This window comes from Engraulis encrasicolus, chromosome 4, assembly GCF_034702125.1.
Source record: "Engraulis encrasicolus isolate BLACKSEA-1 chromosome 4, IST_EnEncr_1.0, whole genome shotgun sequence".
Taxonomy (NCBI): domain Eukaryota; kingdom Metazoa; phylum Chordata; class Actinopteri; order Clupeiformes; family Engraulidae; genus Engraulis; species Engraulis encrasicolus.
Genome location: NC_085860.1, coordinates 23,367,471 through 23,384,321, shown reverse-complemented (window position 1 = coordinate 23,384,321; position 16,851 = coordinate 23,367,471). Strand labels below are relative to the sequence as shown.

The window sequence follows — 16,851 nt, the reverse complement described above, 5'->3', positions numbered from 1 at the left end:
TTTTGGAAACTATGGGGGCACCGGGATTTTTTTGGTTGGGGGGGGGGTGTATTTCACGCGGGGCAATGGGCAAACTAGGCTTTTGATCCCTCTGTCTTACACGCATGCGTACGACGGATTTCTGTCTGTGAATGTCTGTGCCCCGCTGACTCCCGTTGTATGGTGGTTTGTGGATATCGCGCAAATCCAAAATCTCACGGAAGGCTTCAAATCAAACAAAAGTGACACAGGTGGGTAGCTCAGTGTATGATACACCATAATTAAGGCCCCAAATGCAAAATACCGAACTATCCCTTTAAACTATAGCGGTGCGCCATAGTTTCCTTAATGTATGGGAAACACTCCTTCCACTCCTTCGAGCACTCAAAGCGCTTTACATTGTATGCCTCACATTCACCCATTCACACTCACATTCACACAGCGGTGGCCGTGGCTGCCACGCAGGGTACCACCCTGCCACCAGGAGCAACTTGGGGTTAAGTATCTTGCTCAAGGACACAACGATGGAGTCAGGCCGAGTGGGGCTCGAACCAGCAACCTTTGGATTGTCAAACGGCTCCTCTACCACCTGAGCTACCACCGCGCCAGGGTAGAGTAACCACCGAGCTACCACCGCCCCAGAGTAGAGTAATATTGAGTACAGTACACACAAAATATTGCATTCCCTCCAAAATAAAAAATAGGCCCAGTTTCATTCACACTGAATGGATGTTTTCAAGCTACAATAACTATAACTAACTAAATTGTTAATTATGCGGCCCTGCCGCATTTCTTTCGTACACAGGTAATTATTGATTATTGACAATGTACAGTGTCTTTATTGAGTACTCAATACCATCATGTGATTCAGAGCTAGTTACATCAAATTTGGGAAACACTTAAGAATAATTGACCAATAAATAGGTTTAAGAACACATTACCATTTATTAACGAACTTATTATGAACAAAACATTTACATTTTCTTTGTAAATGAGTAAGAACCAACCTATGGCTTCACAGCAGAGTGGGAATTGGCTCCCACTGGATGAGTTTTATGCAGGTGCGACTTCAGGGTCAGCTGGGGCCCCAAGTGACACAAGATTTACACAAAATTGTCACTACTGTAGGAAAGTGTAAGATGTTATTCACCATCTATGAGCTTTGGGGCTCCAAGCAGCTGCCTGCCTAGCCTGGTGACAAGATGAGCCTCTGGGTTTACGTGTGTTTGCCTGCCGGACATATCCAGTAGGTTTCATCTCTTGCTCTTTGGAGGACACACTTCTGCATTTTTGTTGTTGTCCAAACCTTTGTAAATGTTGTGTTCATAATTAGTTAATTATTTACACATCTTTATCAAGCTTTTAGGGACCATTATTCTAATTCAGTGGTTCCCAACCTATGGGTCGCCAAAGATCCACAGTGGGTCGTGAAACCCTCTTGATTTTAAGGGGTTTACTTTTAATACCATATATAGCCCACGTTGAATAAATGACAAAGTATTTAAACTAATATGCATAGAAGCAACAAAATGTAAGGGATTTAAACAGTTATTCTGTATTTGACTGAAGACAAATTGAGGAATAAAATGATAACTAATGAGTTTTCGCAGGAAACAGAGTATCATGTGACTCCCTCTCGTGCGGGCGCTCGCACGATTGGGTCACCAAAGCTTAGAATGGTAAAAATATGGGTCCCTGAAGAAAAAGGTTGGGAACCACTGTTCTAATCGACTCCCACTGGATGAGTTTTATGTGTGTTTGCTTGCCCCCGGACATCTCTAGCTCCAGTGGTTTCATCTCTTGCTCTTTGTTGCTCGTCCTTAAGTTCCAGGACGCTGCAGTCTTGTTGTTGTATAAACCTTTGTAAATGTATTCATAGTTAATTATTTACAATTGTTTGTCAATCTTTTAGGGACCGTTATTCTAAGTGTTACCCAAATTTGTGACAGGGTCTGACACTTTCTCAACTCAAGACACATTTGCTACGTTTACATGAGACATTTAATTCGGAATTAACTTATTTAAAATCTGAATAAAGCTTAATTCCGCTTTGAAAACGTCATGTAAACACCTCTGAATTCGGAATTAAAGGAAAGATCAAAGCAAACTCGGCAGACCTATTTAATTCAGAATTATTAATTCGGAATTAAAAACATCATGTAAACGTAGTGATTGACACATCTGCCCCAGCCCAATTATTACTTCCCCGACGACACTCCCCGCCCGGTCTGTCACTTGTCAGCAAGGTCTCGCTTCACCACGCGATAGAGCTCCACCAGGGACTCAGCCCACAGACCTCGCTGATGGTGGCTGGCGGCGTGCGCCACGTGCCGGGCCGTGTACACCATGGTCAGCAGGGTGCGCTCGAAGTCCTCTTGCCTCAGCACGGAGGCGTTGACGTGCTGCGCCAGGGCGGAGGTCAGGCGGCGGATCTCGCTCAGCGTCCTGGGCAGGATGTCTTCGCAGATGACCTCCAGGGCCCGCGTCCGCCGCAGCGAGGCCAGCTCCCGGTCGCGCACCTGGAAGCTGTCGTGGTGGTGGCGGTGGGGGTCGTCATTGGGAAAATCCAGCCCCGAGTGCAAAATCTGTTGAGTTGAAGGGGAAAAAAGGGTAGGGCATATCAGGAGCCGGAATCTGTTTCAATTTCCTTTGGGATGAATAAATGTCTACTACTTCCCTACTGTAAGGCTGCAGGCTGGGTGGAGGCATCTATATGGAAAAGGTCTGAAAAATCTTTCAGGAAAAACATGTGTCATTTCAATTTTACTTGAAAGTGAGAGTCCAGAAAGGAAAGATACTTTCTCCTTTCTCAATAAGTTTGTATTTTAAGCAAATGTACATGCCAGGTGTATGGTGTAAATTGGGTAACACTTTACTTTACGGATCGCTAATAAGGTGGTAATTTCATGTTAATTTCATAGTTATTTCAGAGTAATAACTGTTTGTTTTTAGTAACAACAGCAAAATAACCATACAGTTTCCAGTGCATTGTGGTGACACCCTGATGACTCGCAGCACGGTGACACTTTGTTGACACACACACACACACACACACACACACACACACACACACACACACACACACACACACACACACACACACACACACACACACACACACACACACACACACACACAATGCACTGGAAACTGTATGGTTATTTTGCTGTTGTTACTAAAAACAAACAGTTATTACCCTGAAATAACTATGAAATAACTATGAAATTAACACGAAATTATCACCTTATTAGCGATCCGTAAAGTAAAGTGTTACCGTAAATTGTTATGTGTACAATGCACATGGGACAAAATGAGAAATGCAACACAACTGCCAGGAGGATACAAAACATTAAAGTGGTTTAACAAAGACAATTTACCTCAAACAATAGATCGACGTCTTTAACGGACCTCTGGAAGACAGGATTGCTCAGTGCTTCTGCCCCTCTCCTCACTCTTTGCTTCACTGGATAGAGAGCTAGGAGGGACAAACAGAAGAAAGACTGCAGGAGGTGTTCATAGAATAAAACCTGCTGTCCACACAAGACGCAGGATGGTGTACTGTAGAAAAGGCCCTACCGTGGTGCTAACTCGAGGGCACTTGTCTGCTACGCGGCTGACCTGGGTTCGATCCCGGATTGGGTCCTTTCCCGACCCTGCCCCGTCTCTCTCCCCCCACTCACTTCCTGTCCAACTCTTCACTGCACTATCATAATAGACGCCGAAAATGCCCCAAAAGAAAAAAAAGAAAAGAAAAGAAAAGAAATGTTCTATCTCGAAACTAAGGTGTGTGTGTGATCATGATGGCTGCAGGAAAGATAAAGATCTTTAAATTAAATTAAGTTTTCTATCATCACTAGACATGTCTGCTGTAACAGGCACCAGTGTATTACAGTACAGTAGTAGTAGCAGTGTCATTGCAGACAGGAGCTCTGCAGGAGCCCAACTGACCCCAGAACAGTAGAGGGGCCTCTACGCAGAGGCGCATCTTGTCACCAGGCTAGGCAGGCAGCCGTTTGGGGCCCTCAAGCCCCTAGATGGTGAATAACAGCTCATATTTTACTACAGTTGTGGCAATTTGGGCTCAAATGTTCATTTTTTAAAAATTTTGCTTGGGGCCCCAGCTGACACAGAATCGCCTCTGCCTATACGTACAGTAGATCTTTTGATCTGGCCAACACCCACTGAGATCTGGCTGGCAGATAAAACTGATGCAATGCTCTCTCTCTCTCTCTCTCTCTCTCTCTCTCTCTCCTCTCTCTCTCTGTCTGTCTCTCTTCAAAGGCCCTGATATCAAAGAGAACCCCTCACTGCTTTCAGGATGAAACGTGGGTCTGCTTTTCATAAAACTGTGTGGTTGGTGTGCTCTCTGGCTTTTGTGTGTTAGCCTGATGTCAACACATGCAAGTATGTGGTCTGGCCTGATGGTAAAGACACTGTGAGGAAGTTAGTCAAAATGTAATTGAAATGGACTTTGTTAAATCTTGCTTCGAAATTGGGCTACTACATAGAGGTGTTCACTTCAATTGTGTTTGATTGTGTGGTTAATGTTATTGCAACTTCTTTAAAAAAAAAAAAATCTTTCTACAGAGCCATCTGGGCCATCAATGAGACCAATGCCAAAGCACAAGAATCTTTCCAAAGTCAAATCAACATTAATAGGCAAAGCGAGGGCTTCGCACCACTTAGAAACCTTAAATGACGGATGTGATCATCTCCAATTGTGGTGTGGGTCTGAGACAGCAGGTGGATGGTATTTTGAAGACAGGTGTTTCACCTCTTAAATCAGTCGGAAGCACTATGAAGTGCTTGCTATTTCAAACCTCCATTGTCCCAAAGTGATTCATATGACATTCAACCATTACCGTGGTAACGTCATTGAACGGAATTTCAAGACATCTATCTGATTTAAAGGCCCTGACTTTAGAATGACACAGCAGTCATGAAAAGCCATTAATAATACTTCAGAGGTGATATAAAAGTTTTATGCACTACTCGATCTCAGTGAATGAGGGACACTTCTCTGCTTATGATAGGAATCTCCGATAATGGAAAGATAAATAATTCCTATGAAAATCCATCATAGATGGATAGATGAAAAAAATACTTAATCTCTAATTCCTTATCAAACCAAAGCAATTTTCATAAAACCAATGGTGAATATCGATTTCTGTGCAGCGCACTGATGACATACATTCTGACAGACATCACGCCGAGTGGACCGTCTCTCAATCTTTTTCCTGTCATAACATGCCTCTCCGTGGCCTCAACTGCCATTACTGAGCTGGATGTGGCCCAGGTTTGGCCCAGATACGACAGGAGGACACACAGCGCTCTGTGGGCAGCCAGTCAGTGTTTTCATTCTTGCGGTCCAGCCTATTTTCTGGAGCACATTTGAGGCTGCTGCAGGGCTGGCCTGGGGGAGAAATAGGGCCCGGGCACTTTTGGATTAAAGGGGCCCCTCATAATTAGTGGCACACAACTGATTCACCAGTGGGCACCGCACCCTCATGAGCCCCTATTTTCAGAAACGTTAAAACAAAAAAAAAATCATTTCATTTTAAATTTCTGAAAATAAGGGCCCACGAGGGTGCAGGGCCCACCAGGAAATGCCCGCTATGTCAGATGGCCAGTCCAGCTCTGGGCTGCTGCTGCTGCTGCTGCTGCTCCTGTTGCATTGTCTCTAGATCAGAAGCACGTGGGATGGGAAATTCCTTAGCCAGTAGCTCAGCTCTGCTGAAATGGAGCTCGGTCAGACACTCAAAACACATATGCTCTCTGAACCAAAATAGTGCAATTAAAAAGCACTCACTGCCTGTTTGGATTTAAGCTACAATTGGTGAGCTAAGCTTCGATACAGAAGGTCAAACTTCTTTCATTTCTCTGTTCCTTTGTTTGTTTGTATTTAAAGAAAAACTGTCCCATTTTTGGAAATAAGCTTATTTTACACCTCTCCTTCAACTAAATGATTGGGGGTTACCTTTCTCCTTTCAACCGTTCTCTGAGTATGGCAGTGCAAATTTTACCTCTAAGCTAGCAGTTAACATTGAGTCCTATGAGACCAGTTAGCCGCCAGCTGGTCTCATAGGAACCTTTCAAAAGTAGGTCACTGTAATATCACCCCAGTGCAACCATGTCATATGCCAAGACAGCAATTTATCTAAAGTTATGAAGCAAGCACCATCATACCGTCCCAGAATGGCAAAATCCTCTCACACTCAAACACTACTCTACTTTACAGTAAGCAACTCATTGCACACCTCCTGCAAAGGGATTGGAGTATTGGACTGTTTCTACAATAAACCTACAGTATGAACTATCTTTTGGACAAAGAGGGAACTTCAAAAATAAACAACTTCTGACACACTTGAACACCACTTCATAATATAAACACCATGAACAAACACACACATATGCACGCACGCACGCACACGCACACACACACACTCCTCAGAGCCCCCTCGTGCTGCCAATAAGTAATACCATGTCATACATTTCTAAATCACACCAGTCAGAATTGCTGTGTGCCAGGTCCGGGAATTTGAGCATGGATCAGCTGGCTTATTGTGACCTTCTTTGCCACGCTTAAGTATCTGAAACACACAGCCCTGGGTTCACTCACTCTACTACACATGTTTTCAATCTGGTGATCGTAATCTGACAAAATGTCAAAAACAGACTACAAATACTAAAAAGTTAAAACTGTGTGGCCTTTGGATATGCTTAGAATGCTGCCATCCAACGAAATCCGGGACATCATCACGCCTGCTGGGACAGTCTCATCCCGAGGCACCATGACAACACAAACGATGCATTGTGTTCTTGGGTACCAGAACATTTGCAAAGTGAATAGAAGGAGTCGGTGCACAAGTCTGGTAAGGATTTAAAACAGCCTTACAGCAGACTAACTCTCTTTGCTGAATTACGTAACCAGAACAGGAAAAATAAACAACAAAAATACCAAAAACGGATGTGAGAGAGGCATTCCACAGTCCAGATGAGTCTACATGTAATAACCAATAAAGACAAACACATTTTTGTATCAGCAATTCTTCCTGTTTGTGAAAATCAATGAGCTGCATATGGACAAAGTGAAAAATATTATGGCAGGGATTCTCAAGGGAGGACAGGGGAAGGTGCTGTTTTGACACACTGTCTGTGCTGGCTGCACGTGGCATGGTGATGTTTTTAAGTGGTCTGTACATTTTGAATAATCCAGTAGATTTTCCATTCAGAGGAATTTCCAGACACAAGTACAGTAAGCAAGAGACAGAGAGAGAGAGAGACAGAGAGGGAGAGACCGACCACCATGTGCAAAAGACATTGATTCCGATACTTGAGCTCTAAAAATAACATGACACAGCCAGACAAATACCTTTTGTGTGGTGCTGAAATACCAAGTCACCCCACTGAATTCACTTCACTCAAGTTACTCTCTTACTCTTACACAAACAACATGACACGTCCTGAAAAAATAAGGAATAACTCATCATAGCAATGAGCAAAATGCATGCTGCAAGTGCAAACTCAGAGGTGTTCATATCCCTTGACAACGGTGTAGTATAGAACAGTATATCCACCTGAAAATGACAAGGATTTCAGTATACCCACCTAAAATTGATTGATTCAATATTTTGAATAGACAGCACATCCACCTAAAAAAAATGCTCAAATATATAGTATACCCACCACAAAAAAGTAGACCACGACTGTCCCTTGACAATGTCATCATGCGAATTCGAGACGATTCGTCGAATGAATTGGTGAGAGGGGATCATTCGAACAAAACGTTGGACCATTCGTAGAAGGCATGGGGCGTTTCGTGCAGTACCTGAGGATTTTTCGTCGAAGACCTAAGGACGTTACGTTCAATCCATGCAGACCTTTCGTGTAACTGGGCAGATGTTTAGTTTAGTCTGCCTATTTTATTAGCCTATTATTTTTTTATATTTTATCAAACTTGTGTGCCTACCACCACAATGCAATGAAAACAAAAATCGAACCATGTAGAAAGTGCGTGTGTCTCTATTTTTTTAAATTAATTATTAATTTTAGTTCAGGCTGCTTTTTTATCATTAGGCCTATTTTATAGCCTATTTTATATATACTATATTGTAACGGACTGCCTCTGCCTCCTCCAGAGTGAGAACAGCGTTACCCCCTGTGAACTACACGTGCAGCCTATAAAATGGAGTTAATTTCAAATGGCGGGTGAGACTGTCAGGAAGCAACAAGCCGAGAGAGCAAGAGAGAGGGAACCATGAAGTGTGCGCCGAGAAGATCACCATTCGCAAGAATCGCTAAAGCCAGACATTGATGTGAGCTGTTCCAAATTGAGAGGGTTTTGCAAAAGTGCACTACTAAACGTAAGAAAAGATATTCGTTGTGTTGATATGAATTATTTCTAGTGTGTTGTTGGTCACTGATTTTTATTCATTTTTGGAAAGGTAGGCAGTCTTGCTGCCTGGCTGGCGCCCATCTCATAACTACAGTCGTTTGCACCACTACAATATCAACGAAATGTTTTAAAATGTACGACATCAATTTAAAGGTAGGCCTAAGGGATAATGTATTGTCCACACATGAATAAGAAAATGTTTCCCTACGGGGCGAATAACACCCCCGACGCCGAAGGCGGAGTGCTGTTATCTCTGAAGGGAAATGTATTTTCCGTAGTCACGTGTGGACAATACATTATCCCGCTTATCCCGCCCTTACCAACATTATAAAGCATACATAGTTAACCATAGTTTATAGCGTGCGCAAAGAAAGATAGTTCGTGCAGGAAAATATTTGTAGTCTAGGTGTAGTCTACTTTTTTGAAGTGGGTATACTGTATATTCTCGCATTTTTGAAGTGGGTATACTGTATATATTTATGCCATTCTAAATAATGGATCAATCAATTTTAAGTTGGTATACTGAATCCCCTAAAATTTAGAAGTGGGTATACTCCGTATACCTGCGTTCTACCACTGCGTGTGGACAATACATTATCCCTTACCTTAAAAGCTGTTGTAGGCCTACATTTAAAAAAAAAAATCGTCAAAATGCCTCCTGCTCGCTTTGAATCAAAGCAGTGCGGTTTAATGTGTCTAGAAGTAGGCTATTGACCCTTGAACTGTGGAGCAATTACATATTGTTTAGGTTCTTGAATACTTGGAATTAGCATGGAATTAATTTTCCATTAATAAGGAAACGTGTAAGATTTATCCTCAATCCTCCCCGATAATGTTTTTGTCATAGGCCTAATGTTAATGCCCTCCCCAACACATATCCCCAGTACAATATTGCGACACACGCTTGGCACAATGATAGGCCTACTAAATGAGTTCAATGTTCTTGCAACACTTTTCCCAAGAAAAGTCAGTTTTCATTTCGAGATTCCAGAGCAAATCAGCTGGTACTGCGCTGCTCGCTTGCTGGTCAATAAACGTTGAACTGAACCGTGTTGTGTGCGTGTGTGGCTATGTGTGTACCATCGTATGTCCATGATCGTCCGTGCTCTTATCATGCAAATGACATGTCATGCAGGCAAGGGCGTCCGTTTGATTTCAAAAGTGCTGGCCCGGACAATTACCATAAACCCGAGTAAGGTTTGAAAAGTGCTGGGTACAAGATAAGGCTACTTCCGATTTGAGGTTTCATGATAAATAGCCTAATACGCATTGGCGTATTGACGCATAATGTGGCCATGTTAAAAATTAAAAGCCATCTGCGCTGTCTTGTTTATTTCTGATATCCTGCGCTGAAGTCATCTTGATCATAGGCTACATATTATGAATGCAACGGTAACTGAGTGGTTAACCCATCATAACGGGGCGAATAACACCCCCAATGCCGAAGGAGGAGGGCTGTTATTCCGCTTCGAAGGAAATATATTTTCCGTAGTCACGTGTGGACAATACATTATCCCGCTTATGCCGCCTTTACCAACATTAGAAAGCATACATAGTAAACCAGTGGTTTATAGTAACATGTTTATTGCCATTTTATAGCGTGCGCAAAGAAAGATAGTTCGTGGAACGCTCATAATTTAAAAAGAAAGAAAGGAGTAGCACACTGGAGCTGAATGCAGAATCGAAAACTGTATTAAACAAAGCCGAAAAAAGTAAATGAAACCGACAGACAGGGGACAAGCGTTTCGGTCAGCCCATCATCTTCCTTTTCTTCCTTTTCATGCTGCTCTTGGAATTACGCACCGAGCACGCTCAAGATATTACATTGGCGCGGACGCCACCCCACCATTACGCGCATAATTTTAAAAGGTTAACAAGCAACAGAGTTTGGCTACTTTCTAACTTGTTACAGCCACATTGCGCTTCAAACTGTTTGCAGGCTGCCTCGTTCACTGCGCGATATCTACTAAACTCGGGTTCATAACAGGATCATTTAGAAATGAACTATCTGATCTGCGACAGTATTCCAGGCTACTTCACCCTTAAGGAAACTATCAAGGAACTCCTCACTTGTTACTCACATACTAGTGTTAATAAAATATGTCACGACAGCGGCCGGCGGACAGTGACAGTTTGCTGTCTTGAAATAACAACATTCGGACAATAGTGTAGACTTGTGCGCTACACGCTGGGGTGGGGCAGGGCTGCTGTAGGTATCCATTGCGCGCGGCCGGTAGCTTTGGGAACTGTGTGTAAGTTGCATTTGGGTAGGCTATTGCGCGTGTTATAGTTGATTAAGTAATTGACGAGCCAACGTCCGGCAGCAGTGGCTGAGTGTGTAACTTAACTTAACTTAACTTTTGTAGGCTACTATCGTCCGAGTGTCTCCAGATTGTGATTATTTATTCATTTATTCAAAGAAGATAGCAGTTTACAGACGCTGCTGGTTGCATGGATATTGTGGTGGTTTTCCCTCCTAATTGTATTTTATGAAATTGTAAAAATAAAACTACCATAACCTTTACTCCCGTTGTCTGTCGTTCCTGAATCGTGGTCTAAATTTCACCTCTTACAATAGTGTCCAGTCCAGTGAATGATCCTGCATCCATGGCTAATTGGATAAAGCATACTAAGTGGATTTATCACATGTGAAACGAGAAGGCAGAAAGTGCAATTAGTTAATAAATGAAACAGTGTACACGTCAGTGCTGGTAAAAAAAAGAGTTTTAATGACTTGCACAAAGTTGATGCTCGTTTGGTGAACTTCAAAACCTGCGCTGTATTCAATAAAAGCTGGGCATAACGCACATAAAGGACTGAAAATGAAAATACCCCTATATGTGGTACATATTCTATGTTGTAGCCTACTTCAGTTGTTGGTACCCAGACTTGCATTTTGTCGAGTAATGTCCATTTGAACCTCACGTGAAAGTAACGGGGATTGTGCTGCATTTGGTGGATGGAGCTGATATTACGCACATAATTCTACTGAATAAACATCCAACTGCGACCCAAACGGTAACTTGTCGTGGTAGTCTATGTCGAATATGCCTTAATTTGGCTGTTTGCTATTCGCCTCTGGCATCATCCGAGCATGTGTAGTGCGAGACGCCATTATGACCGTTGCGCGTAAATATTTGCAAGACGATGGGGCCGTCAAACACAGTAGGCTATGGATACTTATTTAACGACTTTAATGAAGATGTCATGTAGACTGTTTGACGGCCCCTTCCATAGGACAGCATCCATCCATCTATCCATACCTTCCTCATCTTTACGCGCAACGGTAATAATAGCCATTACTTTTCTTGTAGACGTTGCGCATAATATTTTATTCATTATCGACTTATTTCAAGCAGCATTCCACTGTCCACTCTGCGTGGCCCTGTTGAAAACATGCATGGTTGCCACCACTTAAAAAGGTGCTTGGAGAGGAGGCAAAACTGGTACAATTTAGGCTGCATTAAAGCATACACGTTAGCTTTCACGTTGTGCGATGGATGGAGACAAGTTTGGAATCGCTCCCTCTCTCTCCCTCTCTCGCTCACACACACACGCGCGACATAATTCTCTGCACTCTTTGCAAGACTCTACTGTCACTTGACTCGTCTTATTGGATACCAGCCAAAATTGTAAGCTAGATAGCCAATAGTTTCGATTGTGCTGCTTGGACTGGAGGTATTTAAACTGCTAAAATGTAGGCTGCATTAAAGCATCCGCACGTTTGTGCGATGGGTGGAGACAACTTGGGAATCGCTGTAAGTTAGAGATTTTTTTAAAACATAGGCTGGCAAGATGTAAATGACCTGCACTGCTTGAAAAAGACGATCGACTATGTGCCCCAGGCATCTTAAATAGGCCTACTAAAAACTAATAGGCGGATGGCGGGTGGATTCGGTTTTGGAAATTGGAGAAAAAACATTAGGGCGGGTGGATAGCAGGTGGATTAGAAATTCTAAGAAGCGGTTGCGGATGAAATAATACATCCACCGCGCACCTCTAGGCCTACTCCACACGTAGGTATATTCCAGACCTACAGAAGACGGTAGCTAGAAGCGTTCATCTAAAAAGTTACCGGAAAGTCAGAAAACTCGCTGCATGACAACCAAATGTGCTCAGTAGACGCACGCTGCCCTGATTCAAAGCGATTCCCGCCTCTCTGCCCGCAGCTGGGGCTAGGGCCTACTCAAATACTGTTCCAGAAATGTAAGGAGTAGAAAGTAACATAGGCCTACAGATATTTGTCAAAAATGTAACGGAGTAAAGTAACGGCGTAAAAGTGAAAAAAAGCTTCTCAAATATTGTTCCAGAAATGTAAGGAGTAGAAAGTAACCTAGATAATTGTCAAAAAATGTAACGGCATAAACGTAAAAAACCGACAACATACCAGTTAAAATGAGTAGGCCTAAGTACATTTTATTTATGAAGCACATCTGAAAACAGCAAAAAAAAAAACATTTGATTTACATACTAGATTACTAGATAGGCCTACTAGATACATAGAGAGAGAGAGAGAGAACGCGCTCCTATGCAGTGTTAATATAGCGATTTCACTTCTCTCTCGCTCTTAGTGTTTTTGTTTTTGTTTTACTGTAGCCATGGACTTAACACGGGTGCAGGGGTTCTATAATGTTTTCCGACACTGTTATTTTTTCTGCCTCATGCGCGAACTATTTATTGTCATTCAGTTTGTGCCGTTATTAGGCCTAGGCCTATATGAATCGCGGGTAAATCAGTTATAGGCTATATTAGTTATATATTTAGACTTCGAACAAAAGAAATAGGCCTAGGACACACGGGAATAATAGGATATAAAATAGGCAGCCTGACTGGATCGATGGACGATTTCCAACAATAAAAGACAGGATATGAAACAAAATAGGCAGCTTATTCAATTAATAAAACTATAGCCCAAGAACATTGCCTCGCCGGGCAGGGAGAGAGAGAGAGAGAGAGAGAGAGAGAGAGAGAGAGAGAGCGGTCCAGTGTTAATGTAACGATTTAACTTCTCTCTCTCTCTCTTTACTGTAGCCATGGACTTAACACAGGTGCATGGGTTCTGTAATGTTTTCAACACTGTTATATGCATAGTGCTCTGGCTCATGCGCGAACTTTGTTGTGTGTAAGGCAGACAGCATTCTCTTGTTGCTGGTGCTTCGCATCTAAAAAGTTACCGCCCAAGAACATTGCCTCGCCGGGCAGAGAGAGAGAGAGAGAGAGAGAGAGAGAGAGAGAGAGCTCCTATGCAGTGTTAACGATTTAACTTCTCTCTCTCTCTCTTTACTGTAGCCATGGACTTAATCGTAAAAACAACAACAACATAGCCTACCAGTAAAAACGAGTAGCCTAAGTACATTTTATTTATAGATTTACATGTTTAAATCAACAAAAAACAAATAGGCTATTTAAAATAGGCTAGACAAAACCGTTCAAATGAACATATTTAAATAGACAAAACCGTTAAAATGAGCATGAAAAAAGCTGATTCTAAGAAAACCCGTTAAAATGAGCATTAAAAAATCTGATTTACATTTCTAATATAGGCAGACTGAAGGGACCTTTAGTTGAAACCTAAGGATCTTTAGTTCAATTTTAAGGACCTTTCGTTGGCTTTTGCGGTAGACGGACCATCCTCGACTAAAGATCCCCAGCCTTATACTAATGGTCCAACGTTTTGTTCGAATGGTCCCCTCTCACCAATTCATTCGACGAAAAGACCTGATACGCATCATGCCACTCAAAGTGTCAGAATCAGCAGGACACAGTCAGTGCCGAGGAGTGATAGAAAAAGATCTGGAGTCTTACCATGGCATTGGCAACTGCCATTGAATGCAACAGATCAAGAAATTGTAGCGGAGAACTGTCAATCTGATAGTAATCAGAAGTGATATTGAATCCTGCAGGCAGCAGGCTCACAGCTATTCGTAAACCCCCCGACAATAGCCTATCAAACTATCACAGTCAGCCACCACCACACACTCGAGGCAGAGGAGTGATAGAGGATATGGAGGAGATATGAAGGGAGTCTTACCTCTGTACGGTCGATGAGAAGAGCAGATAGAGAATAAATGACAGTGGAGAACTGTGAAGATGAGGAGCCATCTGGCAGCCATGCTTCAGTCAGCAAGAGCAGGTATGGAGGAAGAAAACTGAGGAGGTGTGTGTGTAAGAGAGAGAGAGAGAGAGAGAGAGAGAGAGAGAGAGAGAGAGAGAGAGAGAGAGAGAGAGAAAATAATAATCTGCACTCAGAGGCAGCAAAGTCCTGAAAGATTAAAAAATATCCAAAAATAATGCAGGGATCCAGACCCAGATCTGAGTCTCCATAACAACAGACGTCAATATGGACTGACTAACTTTTCTTCACTGCACACCAAATGTTTTTCTTGACGTTGTTTTTTCTTATTATACAGCACACCAAATGTGCTTTCTTGTGGTTGCCCTTTCTTATTATACTCAGAGCAACCCCTACCCTCACCCACCCACACACACACACACACTTACACTCTCATTCCACACATACACACTTCCTCTCTCTTTGACACACACACACACACGCACGCACGCACGCACACACACACACGCACAGCCCATGCTTTCTATTTGTTTTTGCATCTGGATGTGATCATGTGATCAAAGGAGGCAGAGGGAGAGTACTGGTATTCTGAGCTGCTGGTTGCCTCACAGTTCAGATGAGATATTCTCCCTCCCTCTTTACCACTGGCACCATCATGATCAACGACAACAATACATATGTAGGGCAGTCATGGGTAAGGGGTTAGGGCGTCAGACTTGTAGCCCAAAGGTTGCCAGTTCGACTCCCGACCCGCCAGGTTGGTGGGGGAAGTAATTAACTAGTGCTCTCCCCTATCCTCCTCCATGACTGAGGTACCCTGAGCATGGTACCGTCCCGTCACACTGCTCCCTTGGGGCGCCATTGAGGGCTGCCCCCTTGCACGGGTGAGGCATGAATGCAATTTCGTAGTGTGCAGTGAACACTTGTGTGGAGTGCTGTCACAATGACAATGGGATTTGGAGTTTCCCAATCGGGCTTTCACTTTCATATGTACTGTAACTGAACAGGAAGATATTCACTCTCATCTGAAAAGAGGGATAGGCTTCCTGTTTATGTTGTTGTTGTTGAAGACGATAATGATTTGATTTAATTTTGAAATGATGTAGCTTTACAACAGGGTTCCACGAAAGACAATACAAAATACAATACAAATACAGATACAGGGTCAACCCATTACAGTAACATACAATAAGCCTCTGACCCAGTGTTTCCAGAGCGCAGAGTAATATCTTGTATAACTCTAGGCACGTTCAGGCCAACAAAGAACTGTGCCTCCCCCCTGTAGGGCCTAACCTTATAGAGGGTGGCGATCTGGTCAATGCAATCCATATAATTTCATACTCCTGAGATACCCCAGATATCGTGACTTTTATGGCGGCACTGGATGTGGTTCTTACAGAAAACTAGGGTACCAGGTTGCAGTATGGCCACAGTTTTTGGGTTGCCTGTGTCTGCCTCCTCCAGATGCCTCCTCGCAATGGCATAGATGGAGGTGGGGTAGTTTTGGTGTTGTGCTACGTAGTCTGCGTGTGGACATCTTCTACGTTTCCTAACAGATGGTCTACTGGCAGCTGTGGTTTTTGGCTTAACAGTAACCCCATAATGCATGCCGTACCATTTGAGGCATGCTGTAATAGTTATTGAAAGGTTAATTCACACCCGGTTGCAACTTTCGCACCCGGGTGTAAATAACTATTTACACCCGGGTGCGAATAGCAATTCACACCCAGTTAATATTGGCAAAAATGGCTATTCACACCCGCGTGCAAATAGCAAAAATGGCTATTCACAACCGGTTAATATTGGCAGAAATGGTTATTGAAATCTATGTGCAAATAGCAACAATGACTATTCACACCTGTGTGCAAATAACAATGGCTATTCACACCAGGTTGCAACTTTCACACCCGGGTTTAAAGAGCAAAAAATTGCTATTCACACCCGGGTGCAAATAACACAAATTGCTATTCACACCCAGTTTATAATGGCAAAAAAGGCTATTCATACCCGTGTGCAAATAGCAAAAATGGCTATTCACATCCAGGTGCAAATAGCAACAATGGCTATTCACACCTGTGTGCAAATAACAATGGCTATTCGCCCCAGGTTGCAACTTTCACACCCGGGTGGGTCAAAGACGAGACGTGCATTTTTTTGTTCCGCACTCATTTAACTATCAAAAAAGTAAATTAATGAATTTTGAATGTTATGCTGATAAACAGCATAGTCTGGTTTCTCATTCCAGTAACATTTAAAGAAAAATAATTGTCAATGTATGTGAAATAATCTCATAAAGTGCAAAAATGTCATTCAGTGTAATGGTCCGAACTTAAAAATCATCAATACATCCTTGAATAATTATGCAAAATGACGAACAAAATTATTTTTTCACTCTCTGGGCATA

At 42.7% G+C, this 16,851-nt stretch overlaps 1 protein-coding gene across 1 annotated transcript; it reads right to left on the bottom strand.

Annotated features, from left to right (window-relative positions):
• Positions 1–660: 660 nt before the first annotated feature.
• Positions 661–14,492, bottom strand: LOC134446761 (protein FAM180A-like). Its single transcript, XM_063196055.1, has 3 exons — positions 14,406–14,492; positions 3,357–3,454; positions 661–2,564 (listed from the first exon to the last, which is right to left on the bottom strand). Exons 1-3 carry the CDS (start codon positions 14,485–14,487, stop codon positions 2,211–2,213), a joined length of 534 nt encoding a protein of 177 aa, XP_063052125.1. The 5' UTR covers positions 14,488–14,492; the 3' UTR covers positions 661–2,210.
• Between the last annotated feature and the right edge of the window lie 2,359 nt (positions 14,493–16,851).

Coding starts and splice junctions, on each gene's coding strand:
- LOC134446761 (XM_063196055.1), bottom strand. CDS start 14,487: ATGGCTGCCAGATGGCTCCTCATCTTCACAGTTCTCCACTGTCATTTA. Junction 3,455..14,405: donor TTCTCATCGACCGTACAGAG/GTAAGACTCCCT, acceptor TGTCCCTCCTAG/CTCTCTATCCAGTGAAGCAA. Junction 2,565..3,356: donor ACGTCGATCTATTGTTTGAG/GTAAATTGTCTT, acceptor TCAACTCAACAG/ATTTTGCACTCGGGGCTGGA.